The 15,271-nt window shown below is 31.5% G+C and overlaps 1 protein-coding gene across 2 annotated transcripts; it reads right to left on the reverse strand.

Annotated features, from left to right (window-relative positions):
* Nucleotides 1-9,999: 9,999 nt before the first annotated feature.
* On the reverse strand, nt 10,000-12,978 carry LOC101512296 (scarecrow-like protein 22). Of its 2 annotated transcripts, none has more exons than XM_004515409.4 (2): nt 12,704-12,978; nt 10,000-12,423 (listed from the first exon to the last, which is right to left on the reverse strand). In XM_004515409.4, the coding sequence occupies exons 1-2, from the start codon at nt 12,710-12,712 to the stop codon at nt 10,249-10,251; spliced, it is 2,184 nt and encodes a 727-aa protein (XP_004515466.1). In that variant the 5' UTR covers nt 12,713-12,978; the 3' UTR covers nt 10,000-10,248. The 2 variants fall into 2 exon arrangements, with proteins under 2 accessions (XP_004515466.1, XP_004515465.1); XM_004515408.4 differs by having other exon boundaries at nt 10,000-12,450.
* Nucleotides 12,979-15,271: the final 2,293 nt, after the last annotated feature.

Raw genomic sequence — 15,271 nt, forward strand, 5'->3', positions numbered from 1 at the left:
GCCTAGAGATATATATGATATGGGAGAAGTGAACCTTATGGAATCACAAGAGCCAATAATGGAAGACATACCTTTTTGTGAGCAAAATGTTGGGAATATTGAAGAACTACAATTAGTGCGAGACGATGTAAATGAACAAGAAAATGATGAAACAAATGTTGAGGAAGATCGTAATAGTTGTAGTGATCGAGATGATTGAATAATTTTATAGAGTATTTTAATATTTTAAGTTATGAACTTTGTAATTTTGTCATATTTCTTTTGCTTTTAAATACTATGCTATATAAGACTTCATATTTTTGGTGTTTATCTAATGCACGGATTATCTTATGAATCATTTGGAATACATTTTCTATCTCTTTGTTAGAAAATTTTGTAGGTATTTGATTTGATATGGGAAAAAGGCGTAGGTGTTCGGGACAAGAAATGTTAGAATGGTTACAAAGGCAAGAAAATTAAAATGATGATGAAACTCTCCAAGATCAGCCCCTACAACTCAACAACAATCATCTTGAGGATCAATTTACAGATGTCAGCTTGACAGATATTTTATTGGAGGATGATGTAGTTGAACCTTCACCAAAGCCAAATGAAACTGAATCGCAACAAAAAGAGGAGTCATTACTTATCAAAGTTAAAGGTAAAAAATCTCATATCATTAAATTTGTTGTCTTATTTTGTGGTGGTTGTACGAATATTAATATATTCTCTTACTTGAGTTATTATTATTATTTGCACACTTAGATACTTCTACCGGAGAAATTATAATTGGAAAAATGGTAGTAAATCAAGTTTGGCATCTAGAGAAAACAAAAAAGATTATGGTCGAAATCGGTGCTAATGGACAGGGCAATGATAATGGTTCAAATTTACTTGTGAGATTTCTGGGCGAACTTGCTAAAAAATCAGCATTTTGTCCTATAAGTGTTGAAAGATGGGATCAAATGTCAGAAAAGAATAGTAAAGCAATTTGGAACTGCATCAAGGTTATTATCTAAACTTCGTAGAACGTTTCTTTTAATCTAATTTATTTTCATTGAAGATTGATATATTTATATAATCTTGCAAGGATCATTTTGTGTATGATTATGTTGCTGGTATCAAATGGACATGGGAAATCCTAGGAGAAAGATGGAAGGCCTATAAATATAAGTTACGATGTAAATACTTCTACCCTAACAAAAGTAAGGAAGACCTACTTGCTATTGATCCTCCTGTGCCTGAAAATGATTGGATTGCTTTTGTTAATTACTATAAAAAAACCACAAATGAAGGTATAAATATTTATTGCATTACTTTTACAAAGTAAACAAAGTACATTGATATTTTATATTAAATGCATATAATGACTAGCATTTGAAAATTGTAGAAACTAAGTGAGCAAAATATGAAAAATCGAAAGATGCTTAAAGTCTCACATGCTGGGGGTAGTATGAGCAACGCAAGAAGAGCTCGTCATATGGTAAATTAAATTCATAACTTTTATTTTTGTAATATATTAAAATATTTGTATATGAAAGTTTTATATTGATATAATTTTATTAATATCTTAGGAGCTACAATTGAATAGATATGTATGTCGTGTTGAGGTTATATTGTCAACTTTGCTTAAAAAGAATGGAAACTATGTGAATGAGGAAGGAAAATCCATCGCAGTAAGTAAAAAATATAACATTGTTATTGTTAATAAAGTATTTGCTACTTGGTAGTATGGTGGAATTTATCTGACTTTTATTTCTCTACTAGGAAAAGATATCAGAGAACTTGTCTCAAGATCAAGAACGTGTTGCCACTGAAGGTGTTCCATCAAAGATTAATGCCTATCCAGATGATGTCATTGGCAAAGTGTACGAAGTTGAACATTCAGGTCGAGTGTGTGGTTTAGGTGTTGGTGTTTTCCCCACGAGTGTTTTCAAGACGCGCAAATATTTCATGCAATTTGACAGTGTTGGTAGCTCTAGCCAAAAAAATGTTGAGGAGTTACAAAAGGAAGTGCACACTTTGAAAGAAAAGCTAAATGGATATGAAGAGATTAAGGAGCAACTTTCACAAACACAAGATCAACTTAAAGTTATCCTTAATTTTATGCAAAGAAAATTTGGTGATGAGTTACCTACTTTTAACTAAGGTTTCCCTCCACCTTAGTAATATAATTTCTTATAATATATAGAAATTGAAGTTAATAAGATTTTTTGCACTTAGATCTATACTTTAAGTCACTAGCAAATATCATGTTCTATTTCTTGACATAGTGATTGATATTATTAAAATGATACTCATTCATTAGTGTTAATTTGTAAACATTTGTTTACATTATGTTTTGACTTGACAGGTTCTAATTCTCATAATTAACGAGTAAAGTTCATCTTAATTTTTGGACTACAAATGGAAGGATTGTGTTTTTTGTTGTATGCAAGCAAATGGAAGAAATATGTTGCTATTTGGATTGCAAATGGAAGGAATAGATGTTTAGTCGATTGTTTTGCTTTTGCTCTAGAATATTATGATGTTGTCAACAATTTTTGTATGTTTCATTAGTTTATGTATAAGATTTTAGAATGTTTGACTACTTTGATCAATATTTTTTTGTTGGTATAAACCATTTTATATTTTTATATCAATGATGATTTTAGAATGTTAATTAGTTATTGTTGTTATATTGGTTAAGAATGTCTTTCTGATATTACAATGTTTGGTTTGACTTTATTGTTAGAAAAAGATATGGCAAAAATAGGAACAAACTTGCAACTGATATTAAAAAAAAAAAAAAACGTTTAGCCATGGTTGGACCGTAGCAAATGTGAAAACAAAATATATTTTCATTTTATCATTTAATACGATTTTAGTCGTGGCTAACTGTAAAATAACTGTGGCTAAAAATTTGTTACCACGACTCTTTTAGGCGTGGCTAATATAAATGTTAATTGTGGCTAATAAATTGTGACGCCCAGCTATGCCACGGAAATGGTTAGCGTGGCTAATTTTAATTGCCACGGTTTAGAACGTGGCTAAGTAGCGTTTTTTTGTAGTGAGTTGATATCAAACATCATTGAAGTTCCATTTTTGGAACTGTATGGATATTGATAATCTTAATACCTCGAGTGTTTCTTAAAACTATTTGTAATACTTTAATGGTTTACAAATGCATTTTTTTGCAACAAATGGTCGGTTTGTCAATATTGGTTCATCTTAATAGAAACTCATAGTATATATTATTCTACATAAGATAAAAGTAAAGAATTGTAAATTGTAATGTTTCTTAAAATGTAGAATTTTAAGGACAAGTAACAAAAATTGGTACCAAGAATAAAATAAAAATAAGGAGAAGATAGAAATAAAGGAAGGCGCCACACTCAAGCTTCTATGGAGAAGATGAATGATAAGCTTTAGGGAATGATCACCACAAGAAAACTTGGTTAAAAATTGATAAGATCAAAAGAGATGATTCTATCCATCGCTAAAAAAAGACATAATCTACCAAATACACAAAGTGTGTTTTTTTCAACAAAATTCTTCTAATTTTTATTATTACATACGTGACATACATATAGAAAATGATTAGATCAATTGTTGATTCTTTACAAGAGAAAGACATGCATTAACTAGTGTTTACTCCTTGTTTCAAAATATAAATGCTACATAATTGTCATTCTTTCTTCATAAAATGTATTTGCTTCTTCATAAATCCTTGTCTCCTGTTAAAGGCTTGTCTTCTGCAACCAAGCAACATCTTATGCGCCCAAGTCCTCTCCATGTTGACTTATGTAGTTGATCAATTTGGGCTTCATCTCCTCTAAGTTTGGTCTTGCTTTCATGATAGTTGTCACCATTTGGTTTAAGTTTTCTTGTGTTTTCTTAGCACGTGCCCTTTTCATTGGTACTCTTGAACATTAAGTGTTTCACTAGTGACCTTGCTTACTATGTCTTCATTAATACACTTCCAAATATTTGGTGTCTAGAAGTGCTTTAAGAATCTATTTAAGAATCTAGAAGTGCTTTAATTATAGAATAAGGTGGAAATTATCTAGAATCTCCTAGAAATGTGTTTAGAGTTATCTATTTGTACCTATCAATACCCCTTTGTAATTTTCATTAAGCATCAAGCAAATTGTTAGCTTACTATTAGAAATATTTTCCTTCCTCTAACAAAGTAGTATCTAGAGCTTGGTTGTGAGAGTTGAAAAATGGTGACTCCTGATTATACTATTTTTCACTTTTCTTGTCTAAAAAAAGATAATTGTGAAAAATGGTGTCTTCACATGAAAGCATTTCTAGGCTCTCGAGGTGTATGAGAGATTGTGGAAAAAGGCTATGATGGGCCACAAGATGAAGATGGATTGAATCAAGTTGAGAAGGAGGTTATGGCAAAGACAAGGAAGAAGGATCATCAAGCTCTTATTATAATTCATCAATGTTTGGATGATTCTATGTTTGAGAAGCTTGGAAGAGTTTGGAGGAATCACTTTAAGGCATCGACAAAGTGAATAAGATAAGACTTCTATCTCTAAGGGGAAATTTTGAAGCTTTGAAGGTGAAGATTTCAAATCAATTTCAGATTATTGCTCAAGGATGAAGACAATTGTCAATCAAATGAAGAGATATGGAGAGAATATAGAAGATGTTCGTGTAGCGAAGAAGACTCTTTGTTCCTTTACTCTTAAGTTTAATTATGTGGTGTGTGTTATTGAGGAATCAAAACATCTTGAATCAATGTCCATTGAGGAATTATAAGGTTTTTTGCAACCTCAAGAAGAAAGAATGAAGAAAAGGCAAGAGAAGTCATTAGAGCAAGTTCTCAAGATCAAAGCTTCATTGAAGACTGACATGAACAAGGAAGAGGACGAGGACCTAGTCGTGGACAAGGAGGAAGATGAAGAGGCTTCTATGGTGAATTAAACTATGAAGAAGTCACTCATCATCAAGAATTCGTGGAAGAGGAAGAGTTTATGGCTATTATCAAAGTGAAACGACGTATGACAAATCTAAAGTTGAATGTTATAATTGTCATGAATTTGGCCATTTTTCTTGGGAATGTTGTAATGTTCCTAATCAAGAGGAAAAAGAGGTTAATCTTGTTGACGAAGATGAAGAGTCAACTTTGTTTCTAACATTCAAGGAATAAGATAAAGATGTTAATAGTTCATGGTACTTGGACAATGGTGCAAGTAACCATATATGTGGATGCAAAGAGAAATATGTGGAGCTTAATGAAAAGGTGAATGGAAAAATTTTCTTTGGAGACTCATAAAAAAGTGAAAAATAAAGGGAAAGGTATGGTTCTAATATATTATAAAGATGAGAGTCATAAGTTGATTAGTGATGTTTACTATGTGCCTAAATTAAAGAGTAATATGTTGAGTTTGGGCCAACTTCTTGAAAAGGATATGAAATTCTCATGAAAAATAGACATCTTTGGCTTAGAGATCAAAATAATAGTTTAATCGCTAAGGTTCTTATGCCGAGAAATAGAATGTTTATTTGAACCTAAGAACTATTGAAGCAAAATGTTTGAAGATGAATGTCCAAAATGAAGCATGTCGTTGGCATATCAAGTATGGTCATTTGAACTTTGGTGCATAAAATCATAGGAGAAAAGAAGATGGTGAAAGAGATACCTTCAATCAATCATACAAATCAATTGTGTGAAGGTTGTCTTCTTGGCAAGCAAGCTAGAAAAAGCTTCCCTAAAGAAGCCACATCAAGAGCAACTAAGCCACTATAACTTGTGCATACCGACTTGTGTTGGCCTATCAATCCATCTTCATTTGGTAAAAATAAATATTCCATTCTCTTTATTGATAATTTTAGTAGAAAAACTTGGATTTATTTCTTAAAGCAAAAATCAGAAGCTTTTGTTGCTTTCAAGAACTTCAAAAATCTTGTAGAGAATGAGAGCAATCATGAAATCATAGCTTTGAGATCTGATCAAGGAGGTGAACTCACTTAGAATGAGATTAGTGAATTATGTGCAACTCATGGAACTCGTCCTCCATTGACAGTTCCAAGATCTCCACAGCAAAATGAAGTGGCTGAGAGAAAGAATATAACTATTTTGAACATGGCAAGATGCATGCTAAAATCCAAAAGGATACCAAAATAGTTTAGGGTTAAAGTAGTTTCTTGTGCAGTCTATTTGGAAAATCGCTCTCCGACTTCAAATGTCAAATACCAAACCCCTCTAGAAGCATGAAATGAAAGGATGCCTAGTGTTAGTCACTTGTGTGTATTTGGGAGCATAACATATGCAAATGTGCCACAACAAGAAATATCCAAGCATCAAACATGTCTTTGTTGGCTATGATATGTATTCTAAAGGTTACAAGTTGTACAACTGATGCAACAATAACGTAGTGGTGAGTCGTGATATTGAATTTGATGGATATGCCACATGGAATTGGGAGGGTCAAGAAGAAACAAACTATAATTTTCTTCCATATTTTGAAGAAGATCAAAAGACCATAATGTTAGTTCAAGATACAACTCCACCTTCTTCACCTCCTCCTTCACCTACTTCTCTAGATGAAAGTTCAAGCGAAAGATCAAGTAAGATAAAAGATATATAAAACATTTATGAAAGATCATCTGAAGTTACTCTTGATATTGAAGAGTTGTATTGTCTCTTGGCAGATTGTGAGCCATTAAATTATGGTGAAACATTGATAGGTAAAATATGGAGACAAGCCATGGATGAGAAGATCAAATCAATTGTGAAGAACAACATTTTGTAATTAACAACTCTTTCAAAAGGTCATGAAGCAATTAGAGTCAAACGGGTGTACAAGGCTAAAAAGAATGTTAACGGAGATGTTGAAAAATGCAAAGCAAGACTTGCTGCCAAAGGTTACAAACAAAAACATGGAGTTGACTATGAATACGTTTTTGCACCAGTTGCTTGCATGGACATTATTCGTTTGCTAATCTCTACAGCAGCTCAAAATAAGTGGAAACTTTATTAGCTTGATGTAAAATCGGTATTTCTAAATGGCTACCTGGAAGAAGATGTTTATGTTGAGCAGACAATGGAGTACGCAATTAAAGGACATGAAGATAAAGTTTGGAGATTGAAGAGAGTGTTGTATGGATTAAAGCCAACACTAAGAGCATGGAATAGTCGCATCGACAAATACCTCCAAAACAATGGGTTTGCTCGTTGTCTTAATGAATATGCTATTTTTGTCAAAGTATGCGATAATGGAGATATTTTAATTGATTGTTTCTATGTGGATGATCCTATATTCACTAGAAACAATCAATGTTTATTTGAATAGTTCAAAAAGACCATGGCGCTTGAGTTTAAGATAATTGATGTTGAGTTCATGTCATTCTACTGAGTTTAAAATAATTGTTTGATCCTTACTAGAGAAATGAGGTTCTTTGGCCCGCATATCTTTAAAAAATAAAATACTTGTGCTAATAAACTTGCTTTTTACGTAGCTACTAATTCAGAATTTTTCTAGTGGAATTGAATCTCTTCCTTTATTTTGAAAGATTTTTTCTAAAATAGGACTTATCTTCTGAATTACTATTTTAAATTATTTATTCTTGGATTTAGCAAGTCTTGTATTTATGTGATAGTCTTTAGTTTAGCATGTGTCATGTTACTTTTTTGCTATGCTGCCTTTTCTATTAACCATAGTTTTATCCTAATGAATTTTCTTAGTAAGTATTTTAACGAGTCAAATGATATTAATTCATATGATAGATACAGTGGTCTTGAGGAACTACCATACTTGGTATTTGAATTTTAACCCAATCCTCCAAATCTTCTTTTTTATTTTATTTTACAATATACTTTGAGATGTTACATATCATAAATAGTGGTCTTGAAGAACAAACATACTTGGTATGTCAATTTTACCGTTTGATATCCCACACATGTACAAAAGTTATATAAATTTATCTCTCAATCATGTATATGACACGATAGTTAAAAATAATTATTCATAACTTCACATTAACTACTCATCTTTTTTGAAATACTCCCAGTTATACTAATACTAACTTATTTTGGGTGCTATATATACAAATACGAATTTATTCTTTGAAGATTAAATTTTTTCTTTAATTTTATCATTCAATGTAATTCTAAATCTGCACAATATTACCCTTTTTTTTCTGTTAAAATCACATTTAATAACTCTACCCTATTACTATATCTCCTTTTCTTTCTTCTTTCATGTCATTATCCATGTTTCTTTTTATTCATGTACCACTCTTTTAATTATCCACCAAGTTTCTTTTGCTTAAAAAAAACAAATTGATAAAGGAACCCCACCACCACCATTTTGGCTTTTTAATTATTATACTGATGACTTGCCCAAGGTTGAAGGGTGGTCCTCTCCATTTTCTATTTTTCTTTTTTCTTTTCTTTTTGTTTTTTTATAATAAAAATAAAAGAGAAATTAGTGGGACAGAAACCAGAAGGACCACTAGTATGCATCCCCAACAAACATCATTAAAATATTTGCAACATGCTTAACTAAAAGCAAGTTTATGCACCATTAGAATTACCATCTTGGGTTAGATCATAGTATAAAACAATAATGATAGTATTAAAAAAATATTTTTGCAAATCTGATGCTAAACTAGCAGAGTTTTTTTTTTATTAGTAAATAAAATAATTAAAAAAAATTACACAACCGCTAAATTTCGAATTATAATTCAAAATATAATATTTTGTCTAACTATGTCGCCCATAAATTTGTTAGTTGACCTAGATAACTAGCAAAGTACCTTATTGCCCATGAAAATGACGTCATTTTATCATTCTTTTTTAAAAGAAAAACTAAGGAAAGAATAATAATAATAATTATTATTATTATTATAATTACAGTGAGAAACCAAACATCACTCTCATGCAACATGGCCTCAATCATTAAATATTATGATTGTGTTTGATGAAAGTATAGTTAAATGAAAGGCTTCCAAGGTTAAAGATAGACAAGAGCTTAAACTAAATTTGAAGTGGGGTCCACTAGCACTAGACCCATGTGATTACATTAGGGAGGTTCATTAAAAAACAATTTAGCCAAACAATTTAACAGGTTTAAGGTAGTGAGATTGTTTATCTAAGCTTGGTCTTAGGATAGACAATTTCTTTGAAGTACAAAATGAACAAGGCATGCCATACTCTATTATATGGTCTTCAATTCCACTTTTTCTAATAAGACCAAAATGTATCACCTTTTTGTTTTGTCTTGTACTACTTTTGAGATGCCCCAAATACTCTATTACGTATCTAGTTCTTACATAGTATTGTCCCAACCAATCCCTGACCTAATATCTAGACCTAGTTTCAATCTACAAATATTTGCATTCACAAAAGACAATTGTGTCCATAACATATTTGTTTATATTAAGTAATGATCATCAAAATAATGGTAGAAGCTATTTATCTTAGTTGAAAGTAGCATAAGAAAAGTGGCTATAGAATGAGATGTAGAAAGAACCACTGTGAAACCAAAAGAACTATTCATAAAAATTACTTAATATGAACTTTCTCAAGGTGGCCATGGAAGAGGAAATGGATTACCTACAGTCATGCGTTCAAGTTGTTGCAGATACAGACCGTCCAAATTGGACGGTCCACATTTCAACTTTGTATTTTGGACCGGTTAGCAAAGTTGAAATACATGTTGTCCAATCTTAATCGAACGGCTGACATAGCATGACCAAGTAAATACATGGTCATCCCAACTGCAGAATTCAATTCGGCAAGGGAGCAGAAAAACTCAATGTGAAACTTAACTTTTGCAAATCACTTTCAAACTAACTAAAGAATCCCCATTCTAAAGTAAATAGTATAACATAGCAAATGAGCTTAAACTAAAGTATGTTTTGTGAGAGAAACTTTGTGAAGGATCAAGCAAAGCCTCAATCAACTTTACAGGGTGACTTCACTTGTATTACTTTGTTGTTAATTAAGACGTAAGAGAGCTCACAAATGGGACAAAACGCATAAATAGAACGTCGATATTCAAAGCAAAAAAAAACAATCACTACACATAAGAGAGCTTATAAATTGCCATTCAGTTGCTAATTAAGACTTAAGTTTACTTCCATCATCAGTGGAAATAACAAATCCTAAACATAGACAAATTAGCATTGAATCATAGTAAGCCAAGGCATATTAAAAGAAAAAAGATCAATAATAATAGAAGCAGTAGTAAAGTTATAAAGCACCTTTGCATTTATAAAAAAACTTTAATTGGCAGTTAAAAGGTGCAAGATTGTTGTTTCCTTCAACTCTCAGCATCGCCAAGTTGAAACCGAAATCAGATCCTTTCTTTGCCAACATAAAACAAGTGAAGACTGCTTCTTCTCCACATGGAATCCCCTACCAGGAATCCTCTGCACCAAACACTCGGCTTGTGACTCTGTAAAGTTACTAAATGTCATCGGTGAGAACCCCGATGACAACATCAAGTTTTTCCATGGCAGCGTTCTATCCTGCGAACGCAGACGCCCCGAAACAAGCTTCTCAATTGCTGGTTGAAGATAATACTTCTCGATCATCTGAAGTACGTCTGGGTGAACATTAACACTAACAGCATCTAGTGACTCGAGTAAACTGGAATAAGACTGGAGTGCAAAAATCAGATGCTGAGGAAACGGTGCATCAGTTCGATCACAACTCCTATCCAATGTTACTACAATTTTCGGCATGAGCTGCTTGACAAAGCGAAGCACCAAAGGAAGGTACGAAGGGTAATTTGAGAAAGAGCCAATAGGTAAGTTAACAACAACTGCTTCGCAGTCACGAAGTGGTTGCGGCCACGAAGCAGAATTCATAGACTCAAAGGTCAGAATCTCAAGCTCAAAGGACATGTTAATTTCGCTGGCATACTGCTTCAAATTCTCGTGCGTGAAACTAAGCTCGATTTCGTCATGGTGAGAGGGTGAAACAAATGCAGTGATCTTAAGTGCAGGTGCACCGCCATTCCTGAGTGCTAACTCCTGCATAAAAGAAGACCATTGTCCACCAAAACCAATATCGAAATCTATTATGTGAATGCGATCGAAACCTTCCACAGCTTCAAGCAATGCTTGGTTGGAAGTGAAATTGGCAAACTGCAGAACTGGTGAGATTTCTGAGAATGATTTATAAGCACCAATCTTGAGCAAGAGGCCAGTCGGTGAGAAGCTCAAAGAGCTATTATTACTATTGCTGTTGTTGTTGTTCGATTGAAGAAACAATTGTAATGCCTCCTTGAAATGGAAAGAAGCCCTTTGAAAAGGCTTCCCAATGGGAGAAACTTGGTGATTGAGCCGCGCCAATATCCCGTGCGCGAGTTCCGGATTACCGGCGTCTATCATTTCCGCAGCCTTGAAAAGCTGATCAATTAAAGCCTGCTGAAGCTGATGTATCGCAACATCTTCTCCGCCGCCCCCCATTTTCTGCTTTGGTGCCATCACCCCAGATGATGGCCTATGCTGCAGATGGTGTGGAAGCAGTTGAAGCTGCTGCTGTTGCCTCCTAAGAAACATGTCTTGCCCAGAATCCAAAAATGGTGTCTTTGGAACTTGATAATTTGTTCCACAATTGAGTCTTTTAGCTGGAGGCTGAACCTGTTGTTGATTCTCTTGAAGCTGAGAATATGTAAAAGGAAAAACCAAACCAGGGTTGTTATTATTAGGCATAAACTGAGAAACAGCTTGGTTTTGGTTCAAAACAAAGTGAGGATTATTATTAACTGCTTGTGTCTCCATTGATTGAAACAAACTCTGAGGATTATTACTATTACTAGCTGAAGAATGAAACATAGGGTTTTGATTCAATCTACTAAAAGGGAAATCAGAACAAGTTTCAATGCTTGTTACAAAGTTGTTGTTGACATTAGTAGAAGGAATAGGGTCAAGTACTACAGAACTTTGTTGATCCATAAAACTAAAACCATTGAATTCAACAACATCTTGAGAATGAGAATGAGAACCATTTCCACTACCATTACCATTTCCAACTTGCAAAAGCTTGCTTAATCCCATAGATGCATCTTCAATATCTTCCATAATCAATTTCAAAATGGAATGATCTTGACTTGGTGATTCAGACAAAACACTCTCCCAATCTTCCATTCCCATTCCACCACATCCTCCTTCAACTTGAGAGATATTATTGTTATTGTTGTTGTAGTCTTTCGCCGCAGCGGCACTATCAGTGGAACCGCCTCCTCCGGCGGCGCTACCGTGAGAGGAAGACAGTGTAGAGGAAGAGGTTGGAGTGGTTTTTTTGAGGTCAAAAACAACAAGAGAAGAGGGGTCAATGCCCTCAGCAGCATAGCAACAATTTTCTTCCCTCCTCCACCTTTGAAGAAGAAACTGTTCTTGTTGTTGTGGTGATAAAAATGAATCTGAATTTGAATTTGAATTTGAATTTGAAACACCACCACCAACAAAATCTAACACCCCTTTTCCTATGTATTCCTGAAAGGGTAAGGGCATAGCCTTCATCTAAAATCAACCAATACAACTTTCAAACAACAACAACAACACCTCACAATAAAATTATCAACAAAATGAGCTGAAAATAATAACTTTAAGAAAAAAGGAAAAGAAAACAAGATCTGAGGTTTTTTATTTTGTTGCTGTTTGGTTGTTCTGACAACAACAAAAAAAACAGAGTTGTGTTTGTGCTGTCAAATGCATGCAGCTTTGTGGAAGAAAGCCATTTTTTTAGTAGCAAAATAAAAAACATACACCTCACCTCATTCATTATTCACCTTCTTCTTCATCTTCTTGTTCTTCTTCTTCTAATTTTTTTTCTCTCTCTTGTTATGTAATGGTTTCAAAAACCCATCTTTGTTTTTGTTGTTATTATTGTTGTGATGTGTGCACAGTACAAAAAGAGAAAAGCTTTAAATGGGGCTTGCTTTATTTCTTTCTCTTTCTCTTGTCCTCCTTGTGTTTTCTGCTGTGGATGGATGCGTGCAGCATATAAAACTGCTAAAGTGCTTTCTCTCTCCTTTCTCTCTCTATTAGTTTTCGGCTAAAATTTCCATTTTAATCTCTCATAGTTAACTCGTCACATTCATCCCATTCAATCAATATCCTAAATTCATTTTTATATTAAAAACATCGGTTAATTTAATTAATCACATTGTTATAACAGCAGTAAATTATTCTAATAATAAATTATATTTTATTTTATATTATTAAATTTTAATTTAATTCTGATTTTATATTGAGAGTTTTTTTATCTTTCTATCTACCAATAAAAAAAATAAGATAGTAAATAGTAGAAATAATTCCATAATTAATTTAAATTTATTTATTTATTATATAATAATGAAAAACTAATAGTATATATATGTGGCTTTTGTCTGTAGACGTTGTTATCTCGCATGGTAGGGTCTTTGTCACACTCTGTCCCCACTCCAAGATGTAGTGCGCACTATTTGTAGTTCTCCTTGAGGAGAGGTTTATTATCACACTATTCTTTATTACTAATTTTTTATTTTTTTCTATAAATAGAATTTTTTGACAAATTTTAATAAATGCTTTAACGTACTTGTTAAGAAAATATAGCAATATATTAAGGGTTTGTTTGTTGAGAATAAAAGAAATACGTCAACACATAATTAAATAATCACATTTTGTTTAAAAATTGTATTATATGATGTGATAAATTAGATAGTTATAATATTGTAAAATTATTTTATATTGTCAGTGTATTATTATTAAATTTTTTATTGTTATAGATTAAAAAAATAATTTTATTTTTATTTTTAAAAATAATTTTATTCTGTTTCAAAAAATAATTTTTATGACAATTTATTCAAAAATAATATAATTTATTTAAGACTCATTTGTTATAAGTTAAAAAATTTGATATTTAATAATTTAAGATATTTATTGTTAAAGAATATAATCTAATATAATTATTTTTTTTAAATATCTCTTAAAAATAATTTTTATGAGAAACTACTCAAAATAAATTCCTCATTTTAAAAAAAGTTTGAAATTTTATTATCTTTAAAAATTATAATAAAATTAATATGACAGTGTTTTATATTTTTATAAAATATTTAATTTAAATAACATTAAGAAAGCAAAAAAATGAAATGTAAATAAAAATATTATAAAAAAAATATGTAAATAATTATAAAACAAAACAGAATAGGATAAAAATAATGTTAAACAACTATAAGTAAAATAAATAAAAAAGAAAAAGATGAGACTTAAAACAAATATAGAAATCGAAAAAAACACAACATTTACTTGCAAAATTTTGTATATGTTAAGGGGCGACTCTTAGCTCATTTTTGAAAAATAAAATATACATAATGAAAATTGAAGAAAGATATTATATGAAAATGTGAGAAAGATAGTAGAAATAGTGGTACTCCTATAAAAATTAAAATGGATTTTTGGGTTACCGTATCCAAAATTGAAAATTATGTTCGGTATTAAGTTATAATCAAAAATATTGTTCGAGTATTATTTGCAAATCTACTTAATCTTTATAACTTTTATTTATTTTTTACAATTTTTAATTAAGTATTTAGTATTATTAATAAATTTTTAGTATTTTAAATATTTATTTTATTAACTTTTTTTTCTTAATATTTAATTATTAAAAAAAACAAAGAATAAAAGCTCTCATCCTGGGACGTGGTCATCCTATCTGCATATATATAGAAAGAAAAAAAACTTCAACTATTTTTCGGAAAAATACAAATAATGTGGCTGAGAGATTGCATCGCATGATATAACCATCCACTAGAACCATAAAATATTTAATAAAAAGGTAGAAAATGTAATGAGAAGTCGCATCTTAGGAATTTTAATAATATTTGATTTATGAAAAATTAATGTTTAATTTTAAATGTAGGATATTTTGGTTTACTTCAAAAACTTTAAATCAATATACATCACTCTTAGATTTATTCTCAAATTATTGTAATCAAGACTTTTCAATATTAATATTTTCAATAATGCTACCAACACCCCCCAAATTGCTATTCACACCCCTCAAAATTAAAAAAAAATTAAAATACTCAAAATGCCTCTGTCATCAATATTACACATTTATTATTCCATAACTCCCATTTATCAATTTTCATCACACCTCACAACTCACATACAAAAATCATCATACTTCACTAACCAATACTCAAAATCATTAAAAAGTTACATCATTCACTCATAACCTACAACACATCAGTTTGATAATCACATTGTGGTTAAAACTACATAAAAAGGTATGTTTGTTGCTCTGTATTTTGGTTCGTATTTTTTTTGTAAATCTGGGGATTTTACGTGAACTCAGTTC

The sequence above is a fragment of the Cicer arietinum genome, chromosome 3 (assembly GCF_000331145.2).
Source record: "Cicer arietinum cultivar CDC Frontier isolate Library 1 chromosome 3, Cicar.CDCFrontier_v2.0, whole genome shotgun sequence".
Taxonomy (NCBI): domain Eukaryota; kingdom Viridiplantae; phylum Streptophyta; class Magnoliopsida; order Fabales; family Fabaceae; genus Cicer; species Cicer arietinum.